General features: G+C 42.3%; 3 protein-coding genes across 4 annotated transcripts; 2 read left to right on the forward strand and 1 right to left on the reverse strand.

Annotated features, from left to right (window-relative positions):
- The first annotated feature begins 16 nt into the window (after positions 1-16).
- Positions 17-3658, forward strand: fbxw9 (F-box and WD repeat domain containing 9). 2 transcript variants are annotated; one of them, XM_057015937.1, is made up of 8 exons: positions 17-175; positions 506-670; positions 757-889; positions 1112-2117; positions 2222-2370; positions 2462-2662; positions 2754-2819; positions 3041-3658. In XM_057015937.1, the coding sequence occupies exons 2-8, from the start codon at positions 552-554 to the stop codon at positions 3113-3115; spliced, it is 1749 nt and encodes a 582-aa protein (XP_056871917.1). In that variant the 5' UTR covers positions 17-175; positions 506-551; the 3' UTR covers positions 3116-3658. The 2 variants fall into 2 exon arrangements, with proteins under 2 accessions (XP_056871917.1, XP_056871918.1); XM_057015938.1 differs by having other exon boundaries at positions 78-216.
- LOC130515592 (guanine nucleotide-binding protein G(I)/G(S)/G(O) subunit gamma-12-like) lies at positions 3557-4900 on the reverse strand. The gene is made up of 3 exons (XM_057015942.1): positions 4538-4900; positions 4354-4461; positions 3557-4253 (listed from the first exon to the last, which is right to left on the reverse strand). Exons 2-3 carry the CDS (start codon positions 4444-4446, stop codon positions 4128-4130), a joined length of 219 nt encoding a protein of 72 aa, XP_056871922.1. The 5' UTR covers positions 4447-4461; positions 4538-4900; the 3' UTR covers positions 3557-4127.
- Positions 4901-5806: 906 nt separating this feature from the next.
- Positions 5807-8621, forward strand: dhps (deoxyhypusine synthase). Its single transcript, XM_057015939.1, has 9 exons — positions 5807-6001; positions 6090-6248; positions 6331-6452; positions 6688-6784; positions 6903-6989; positions 7109-7214; positions 7300-7403; positions 7491-7616; positions 8125-8621. Exons 1-9 carry the CDS (start codon positions 5807-5809, stop codon positions 8218-8220), a joined length of 1092 nt encoding a protein of 363 aa, XP_056871919.1. The 3' UTR covers positions 8221-8621.
- Positions 8622-10178: the final 1557 nt, after the last annotated feature.

The raw sequence follows: 10178 nt of genomic DNA on the forward strand, positions 1-10178 counted from the left end.
CGTTAACGACACTTTGGTCGTACGTCATGTGAACGGGAGATGACAGCGAACCACAAAACGAACGTACCCCGGTCCGTTGCCCAGAAACTGGTTCTTGACGTAAAAGTATATGGGCTTCATTTTTAAACGTTGCAGCTCGGCGGCTAAAATGCATCGGATAGGAAAAAATTTGGAGGTGAATTTAGTTACTCCGACAGCGACGTTTTCAACATTAATGTGAGACAAGACGGGGAGTGCTATGCTTCTATGCCATCAGTTATAAACGGCTGTTTACTGAATAGGTTAGCTTTAGTTAGCATTGCTAAAAGCTAGCCTGCTGCTTATCAGCTGCCACTATTTAGCTTTACGTATTTGCTTGTACGTATTTAAAACCCTTTGCAAATTATGCCCAATGAAATTAAATACACATTGAATTAGCGGGGAAGTAAAATGCTAAAATTTGTTGCGACGAAATCTCCTCGGTGTCGCTATTTTGTGAAATCATTTGGTTTTATTTTGGTGACAGTGCATGAGCTGTTGGGTGTTGAGCACAGTTAGACTTTAAAGAGAAGATGTCTGACACGGGAGACCTGCAACAAGGAGGTTCAGGTGCTGTCGAGGAGCAGGATGGAGCAGCTGAGGATCCAACCACATCACCGGGCAGTGAAGCGTCCAGCCCGGCCACCCAGGGGTACGATGCTCTCATGTACTTGGCATTTGAACTATTAAAAAAATAAATAAATAGAAGTTAATTGCCGTTCATCATCTTCCCTCCAGCCCTCATGCAGATCACTCGGGCATAAACTCACCTTCTCCTGAAGCAAGCGGCCTGCTGTCATTACCCTGGGAGATGGTAACTCATATCGCTTCACACCTCCCCGCTCAGTGTGTCATCAGTGTGCTTCCAAAGGTTTGTGATAAGCAGCTCAACTTGCTTCAAATCATTCAATTTATTAGGTCTACTATGGCACATGTCTATATTAAAAACAGTTTTGCTATTAAAGTGTACAGTTAGGACAATTAGGAATACACTTACATGATTGATCGGTGGAAAGATGTCTCTGATTTCTAATGTGTTGTATGTGAGCATGCATGTGTGATTTTTAGGCATCTTCTCTATTGTTATTTTTAGGTCTGTCATGTATTAGGTAATGTGGGTAAGGACAACACTGCTTGGCAGCTCCGGGCACGGAGGCTAGTAGGATCCAGAGCCGGGTTTCCCGTAGGGCCACGAGAGGACATCGATTGGGCTTCTGCTTGCCTAGAAATGGAGCAGCTGGTAACCTGCTGGACAGGCCAGGCAGACTTTGTGGCCAGATTGATTCAGCAGGATGAGGAAAAGATTGGACAAGTGGAAGAGCAAACGATGCCAGGGAGGCATGTGGAACCAGCTGCAGAGGGGCAGCAGGGTGAAAGAGAGGGTGAGATAGAGGGTGTGGGGGTAGTTGCACAGGAGGTTGCGTATGGCATTGATGAAGGGATGGAAGTGGCCATGGAGGGTGAAGATGGCGAAGTTCAGCCCAACGAAGGGGCAGACCACCTGGCAAGGCTGAGGGAGGCATTGGGAGAGAGACTGGAACGCGATGGTGCAGCATTTCTGGAAGATGAGCAGGGCCACAGGATGGCAGTAAACGCTGATGCTGGGCAGGAAGGAGAGCAACCAGATGACCCTGGGAGTCTGGGTAATGGAAAAGCAGAATGGATGGAGCAGCATCAGTTTCCCAGAAGCCCCAGCCCGCCTCCTATACTCGATCGCATCTCCTTACCTTTAAAACACTTTGCTCGGATAGATACAATTTTGCTTATGGGGGAAGAGGCGACAATTTGTGCCACAGGTTCCAGAGACAGGAATGTGCATCTATGGGACTTACAGTCAGATGGCGGCAAGCTGCGGCACACGTTTGCAGAACGCGGTACCTTCAGTACCCACCAGGGTTGGGTCTGGTGCCTGGGATGCCAGGGGAATTCTTTGGCATCTGGGGCCTTCGACAGCACGATCAGATTGTGGGACCTGCAGGCATGTGGTGCAGAAATGGGGCTAATCAGGACCGGGGCTCCTGTTCACTGCCTCTCCTATCAACCAGATATGTTGTTGGCTGGGACAGTGGACCGAAAAGTCAACATGTATGACCCCAGAGGTGAGGGGGCTCTGAAAAATAAGCAATTTTAAATGAGGGGCAAAGTGAATAAAGTAGATGTTTTGTGTCTGGGCTTGTGTTTGTTTATTCTTTTTTGTTCAAAGTTGCTGAACCTCTGGTGAAAAGCCTTCGTCTCCACAGTAATGCCATCATTTGCCTGGCTGCTGATGACCGGTACATTGTCTCTGGGAGCACCGACTGCACCGTGGCCATGTATGACCGCAGGGCAGGCAAAGCCTTGAAAAGACTTAGGGTAGATTCATGCACAACTTCTGTAGTGTTTTTTTTTTTTAATGTGTAAACATATTTTCAGATTTAAAGAGAGTTCTGTCCATCCCGTCTAGCTGAACTCGTACCTGATGTCCGTGAGCTACAGCGGCTGTGAAATGTGGGCAGGAGACAACAGAGGATATCTCCACTCCTTTTCCATGGCAGGGACTTTAAAAGCCGTGTCGCAGTTTGATGTGGGACACACAGCTATGATCACTGGCATCCACAGTTCTCCTGGAAGCCTTTATACCTGTTCCTCTGACAGCACTGTCAAGGTCACTTAGGGCACTGTTACTGACTGACATTACTAATGTAGCTGTCTGAACAAATGTAAATTATGACATATGACTTATGGTTTTATTTCAGGTACATATTCCGTGTGCACCTCCAAGAACTTTGTGTACATTGCAGCACCGAGGTGGAGTAAATGCGGTAAGGGACCAGATCTTTACATTTTAAGATAAAATATAAGGCAGGAATCCCCTTTGAAGATGAAACTATTAATTTTTGTAAGAAAGTAAAATGTGAACCCTCACTGCATTGCACTTATTTTTTCAACTTATCACACATATGTCATTGCAATTATGATCATATTCCTTAAAATGCACAGCTGTGATGTGAAATAATCCTTTTTATTTTTTACACCCTTTTAGCTAAGCGTGAATGCTGGAGTCCTCGCTGTTGCATTCGGGGAATTTTATGCTGAAATCTGGAGGCCGAGAAAATGAAGGACCAAGGCCTGCAAATAAGGTGCCAAGATGGGAGGTGTGTGCACAACGAGGTCCAACAAGGCCAGGCCTTCTGTGCACAAGTAATGCAGCTGGAACGTTCATCATTAGGACCCATATTGTATCACTACAAAGTTTGTGATGTAACACAAGACAGAAGCTGACTGTTGTGTTCTTGATTAGAACCTGGACAGGTTGTAATGAATTAATGTCATTATCCTGCCACATTTTGCAGCTAGATTTATATAATCCGCACTGTGGTGATTGCATTTTCGTGATATTTCTGTCAATGCAGAACTTAAACAGCCGATTATGGCTTCAGCAGAGGTTGCCATAGCGACCGGATCAGAGAATTAGATAATCAAAAAGTTACCTATGACACCAAAAATGGGATTTCATTCCTGGGTTTTGCTTGGGTCTCCACAAAGATTAGAGATGAGCTTGTATGACATAGAAATGTGATTTATTGCTGAAGTGAAGATGACACCGAAGACATTTGTTCTTTTTAATCGCATTAAATGTTATCCTCAATATTTAACTCAATCATGCCTTCACCCTTTTTTTTATAGATCACAGTTGTTACATGGAAAGAGCCAAACATACAGTGTGTCTTCACCCTCTTTTGTGTGTGATTTACACAATAAACAAAACTACAGTGTATTAAGTTCTTTTTTTTTCTTTTACATTGATTTTTGTTCTTTAAAAAATGACTCTACCAAAAAAGTCTAATGCCGTCTACTGCTAACATTTCACAGACTATTGCAAAAACAGCTATTTATCGTTGAAGCAACAGTTTTATGGAAGCTAATGGAAAGACTAACAGCTGTCTGGATGTCATGTAAATGTAAAAATTGACTTTGAATTTTTTTAAATTGATTTAAAGAGCAATGCTAAAGCCCGTAAGAATGCAGTACACATTAAAAGTTTACCCTTTCACTGACAGAAAAATCGAAACATTTTATCGTAGCCTTCTGAGACCTTCTACAAATCAAGTCATCTCTGTTGAGGACACTTAAAGCAGTGCACAGGTCTTCTTTTCTCTAAAAGGGTTGGATGATGCAGCGATGCCCATGAGCAGAGGGTCGCTGCGCCTGTGCTCCTGACAGTACTGGACCAAATCTGCAGCTGTCAGCGAGATCTGAGGTTTGAAGCAATTAAAAATGGATACTTATTAAAACAGAAACATTAGTGTCAACATATGAGAGAAACTTGGAACAAGCAGGCAAAGTTGAACTTGCCTTTATTCTCTCCATGCCTGCCTCCAGTTGAAGTTGATCCACCAGTTTCCGTGCCTGAACAACACTGTTGCTGCTGCATGCTTTACCTGACATTACCTTACATGCAGTCTGAAAAAGAACCACATTGTGACCTTATATCTTATGTATCTGCATCAAAGGAAGAAACAGAAAAATAATAGTTTACCTGATCCAAAGTGTCTCCTCGGCGTGCACGATTGTCTGGTCAGTGAGTGTCCTGTCTTTCCTTTTTTAACCCCCCCCAACTCTTTTACTCACCCATGGAGTCATTTCAAAGGGTTTGTGACTTTAAAGGTCATACATCACAGAGTTTGAAATGTCATAAACGTCACATCTCACCACAGATTTAAAAAGGGAATTATGATGCATTCTATGCATTCTCTTTACGTAATGTAAAATACAATATGAAACATAAATGTATTGATTAACAAAACTATTTAAAAAATAGACAATGTGTCACATTTCAGGCCATTCAGAACACAATATTACAACGCGAAATGAAATGTGCTCAGATTTGTCCCTTCACACTCGCCGTAGTGGGATCGAACTTCCTGTTCCTGTGTGTCACTAGCGTGTTGACAAAAATGGTTCTGCCAGTACTTGTTTTCTCTTGTTACAGTTAATTGCTTACTAAACAACTGTATTAACCCGACAGCGACAGCAGGTATGCTTACATCTATATTAAAATGTTTAAACCAGAGTAAGAAGACGCGGCAGTTTGACAGCTCATGTTGCTTCTGACGCACATGAAGGGATTTTTTCGTACAATGTTTAATAAGCGCTAGCTTCAGCCAAAGCTCATGTTCGGGCACCGACACTAAGCTCTACGGCAAAAGATGTTTCAGAGCAATGAGTCCGAGTGGAGCGAAGAGATATCAGAAACGTCGCAATGCGGATCCAAACACAAGAAATTACCTTGAAACTGATGGCATGAAGACAGAGAGACTGCAAAGCAGAAGGGTATTACAGCTCAATGAGAGAGAAAAGAGGGCAAAAAGAAATGAAAAGAGGCTATAAGAAGAGTTAAGGCCAGTGCATTGCGACAGTCAATCCCCTGTCTTAACGGACGAAAACCAGCATGAGCCAGTCCGGGTTTAGTACCGAGTCTGGCTTGGGTCGAAGGATATTTATTCTCCATGGAATCAGTTCCACTAAAATCCTGAGAAAACTTTGGACAATGTTCAAAACGCAATAGCGCCATCTACTGGCTCTAAAGTGAACTCCACCCGTCACCCCGTCATATTTTGTATCTAGTTAGGTTTAGATTTAACTTACTTCTTTGTTGTGGTTGTTGAGTGTGAGTTCACTGTTAGGTTGAACTAAATTCTTTGTTGAATTTGCATTTGCTGAATCCTTGATCTTGATCCGACTCCAATTTTTGGGTCAAAACCTCACGGGTTATGAATTAATTTACTGTCTATTTTTGCACAGAGAAATGGCTGGCCAAGCCCCTTCTGTCGCCACAGAGGCTGTTCTGAAACCCAGTTGTGATCTCCCAGAGGATTTGCCAAAGATCAAAGGCTATGACTTTAACCAGGGGGTTGACTTTCAGGCGGTGCTGAAGTCTTATCTCACAACAGGCTTCCAGGCCAGCCGCTTGGGCCTGGCAATTCAGGAGATCAACCACATGGTAATGAACTGGTTTTTTTTTTTTTTTTGTTTTTTTATGAGATTTGACACAGATCCAGTGATGTCATCTAACATCTCCACACTCACAGATAGAGAAGCGTCTTGAGCCAGTGGAGGTGGGCGAAGAAAATACACATCAAGAGGCTGGTGGAGCCAAGCCAGGCTGCACCATCTTCCTGGGTTACACCTCCAACCTCATCAGCTCTGGGGTCAGAGAAAGCATCCGCTACCTGGCAGAGCACAAAATGGTACACACTTAACTAACCTTTTGGTGCCAAATACCATGTACACAACTTAGTTTACCAGAATCCTCCCCCAAATCTGTGTTAGGTGGATGTAATTGTGACTACAGCTGGAGGTATTGAGGAGGATTTTATCAAATGTCTTGCTCACACGTACTTGGGGGACTTCAACCTGCCTGGCAAGGAGCTCCGCCAGAGGGGCATCAACAGGTACTTTGATACACTACACCTCTGATGTTCACATGAAAAATGTTCGTTTGTATGAATGGACAAATTAAAAAGTTGGCAGGAACTGTGATAGTGGCACATGTACTGAAGACTCTCTTCTGTGTGTGCATGTCACAAGTAGAGGAAAATTTCAAGTCTCATTTCAATGTTCTATACTGTATAATGCAACATGTTGATGGCTTTTCTTTGATTTTCTACACCCCACTGCTGAATCAAGGATTGGGAATCTGTTGGTGCCAAATGACAACTACTGTAAATTTGAGGATTGGCTGATGCCCATCCTGGACCAGATGGTGTTGGAGCAGAACACAGAGGTGGAAATCTTTATATACTTACATATAATATATAGTATTTGTATGTTATTAACCCAGCATAGATGAAAACACCATGGTCTTCTGATGTTCTCTCATAAGACAGTCTTTATTCCTCCAGGGTGCTCGTTGGACCCCATCAAAAATGATACATCGACTTGGCAAGGAGATTAACAATCCAGAATCTGTTTACTACTGGGCTTACAAGGTGGGGGATTTAAAGCATCCTACACGTAGTTGACAACATATACTGTGTTTTGAGTGTGTTGTGGGTTTTTATTTTTCCATCGTGGGGACAGTTTAATATTTCATTGTGTCTTGTGTCAGAATAACATTCCAGTCTTCAGTCCTGCTCTGACTGATGGCTCTCTGGGAGACATGATTTACTTCCACTCTTTTAAGAACCCAGGCTTGGTTTTGGACATAGTGGAGGGTGAGGCACAACATTTAAAAAAAACAAGGTGGTGTTGTGCTTTTTAGCAAGGTTGGTCTTATCGTAAATGTGGATTTCTTTTCAGATATTCGCAAGTTAAACAGCCAAGCAGTGTTTGCCAAAAGAACCGGAATGATTATTTTGGGAGGAGGGCTGATTAAACACCATATATGCAATGCAAACCTGATGGTAAGGACAGGATCATTTGTCTCATGCAGAATTGCTCCCTCTACATGTGAAGTTAGCAGTTATGTCTTGCCTCTGTTCTGTCTGCAGAGGAACGGTGCCGACTACGCAGTGTTTGTCAACACTGGCCAGGAGTTTGATGGCTCTGACTCTGGGGCAAGGCCTGATGAGGCTGTGTCCTGGGGAAAGATCAGAACTGACGCCAAACCCGTGAAGGTACTTTTATATGCCTTGACCAGACCAATCAGATAAGACAAAACACCCTTTTTTCTAGTCATTTCCTTCTCTTCCCTTAATTATTTCACTCATTATTCAAATGTTTCGTGTAGTTTTCACATACCGATTTTCTGACTTAAGTTCTGACATAATGTCATTTATTTACGGTTCTTGTGAAAAAAGGCAGATGTGTACTTTTCAGTGAAATTCATTAGAGGTGCACTGTGATGGTTAAGTTCTCTGAGTAGTGTATTATACATAGAATATCACAACAATCACCAAGTGCAATATATCACAGCATATATAGCTACAGTTATTCTCAGTATGTATTGAATATCGGGGGCTGCTCAATATCATCGACAATGAGCTGCAGTACACATGTTGGCCACACGGGAGGAGTGTCGGTACAGAATTCTAATGTGCGGGTGCAAAAAAAGAAAGACGGGATTATACAGCGGAGAAATTACAAAAATAAAGTTACATCTATTTGTTTTCTTCTCCCTCCCAGGTATATGCTGATGCATCATTAGTCTTCCCTCTCATCGTAGCAGAAACCTTCGCACGTCGTGCTGACGCAATGACTGATGGCCTTAAAACAGAATAAATAACTTACTTAAACACTGTGCATGAACTCAACAACAATTTAGTCATTCTGCTGACACTATGGTCTCTCTTTTTAGAACATTCATTTTAGTCTGGTTTGTGAAACTCAAAGATGTTTTTCTCTTTTATGTTTTAAACTTGGGAAAACCAGTATTGTTTTACCTTCTCTGTAGATGATGAAGCACAGCACAAGTCTGCATTAAATGTAGGTACAAGAAGAGCAAGAGACACCATTATGGAGCCTTTAATTTTTTTTCTTATTATTATATATTTATCTTTCATACTGAAGACAAATACATTGTTCATCTTCTCATTCATCCTAATAGGATGACTGTTCATTCTGTGTCTGTGATAAACGATGAATGTATCATTTATCTTTTAAATAAATTGAGTTTAAGAGGACTTTTACGTGCACCTCGTGGTTTTATTTTGCTCAAAGACCTTTAGGTAATCACGTGAAAGTCTGATTATTGCGGTCACTGATATTTCTGGTATTTGCATGTGAGTAGGACGGCAGCAGAAATGGTCTACCGTATATAAATATGTATATCCCTGATTTGTCATCTGTGTCTGTAAACACAACGCGATTGGTGAAAGATGAGGAAAAACAGTCGCGATGGCTCATTCAGGTTACATGTGGCAGCTCTTTGAATGCTGAGTCATTTCAGAGATCTGTCGCTGACACCACTGAGCTTTTCCCATCCCAACTCTAATGTTATGGGAGTGGAGATTCCCACATCGGCTCTTCTCCTCTGTTGGTTCCGCTGGATTTCTGCAAACCTGCAGTGGACATGGTGGTAGTCTTTTTTTCCTTTTCTTTGGAAACTGTATGAAGACAGACTGCTGACCTTTTCTTTTGTGGCGAATTCGGCTCAAGACTTGGAACTGGGATAAGGTCAACCCAAAAACCTCAGCGCGATGTGTCACACACACACACACACACACACACACACACACACACACACACACACACACACACACCACACACACACACACACACACACACACACACACACACACACAGAGCCTGGGCGTTCCTGCCTTTGTAGAAAACTGCTTTTCCATTCATTCCTTATATCATTTCCTATTAGCTGTGGCTATGTGTGTACGTGTTTACCCAGGGCTTGACTCCGAAAAGATATTTATATAAAGGCAGGAGTGTGTGGATTTTCAGCCCCATAGTAACTTATGTTTGTTTTGTACTTACTGGAATGATTACACCGTGACTGAAAAGGCTTTAAAGACTAAGACCTAGATTGAACGGATGAGCCGTAGTCACGCTATGATAATATTGTATGGCGTCTGTGGACAGAGCAGACAGTGTTTGGCCTCTCTGTAAAACAATCAGGACACTGTGTGAAGTGCAGGCCTGCAGCAGTCATAATGCCAATTATGACTTCTGTGGGATGGGTCGGCTGCTCGGTTTATGGTGGGAACCAAAGAACCAGACTGGGAGGGGAGAGCCGACCATGCCGCACAGCTGCAGGGTGTGGCAGCTCTCTTCAGAAGGAAGATGGAGGCTCTGATTCAGTTTCATTCAGAGCTGTCATTTGTTTGTTCTACTTTGAGCTTTGCGAGCAGCTCTGCTTTTATCTTTACTGTGAACGGATCATCCTGTGTGTACTCCCATTTATTATTTGAGTTTAACTTTGTGGCACTTTACTGAAAGTCAGTCAGCCATGAAAAGACTTGACTTGAGTAATAATGGACATCATGTAATATATAATTTACTTGTTTACATTAACCCTTTGTTTCGACTCTGCACAATATATATATTTTTAAAAGATTAAAAAATATTTTATTATTGAGGTTCTTTTCTCAAATATAAGTTTCAATGGTTAGAACAAATCTTTATTTATTGCATCACAAGTTTTAACTAAACCACACAGAGTGCAATTGCTGATTTAGATACAACCCTGGAAGAACCAAACCTCTGCATTTGAATGTGGGTTAACACGC

The sequence above is a fragment of the Takifugu flavidus genome, chromosome 18 (assembly GCF_003711565.1).
Source record: "Takifugu flavidus isolate HTHZ2018 chromosome 18, ASM371156v2, whole genome shotgun sequence".
NCBI lineage: Eukaryota > Metazoa > Chordata > Actinopteri > Tetraodontiformes > Tetraodontidae > Takifugu > Takifugu flavidus.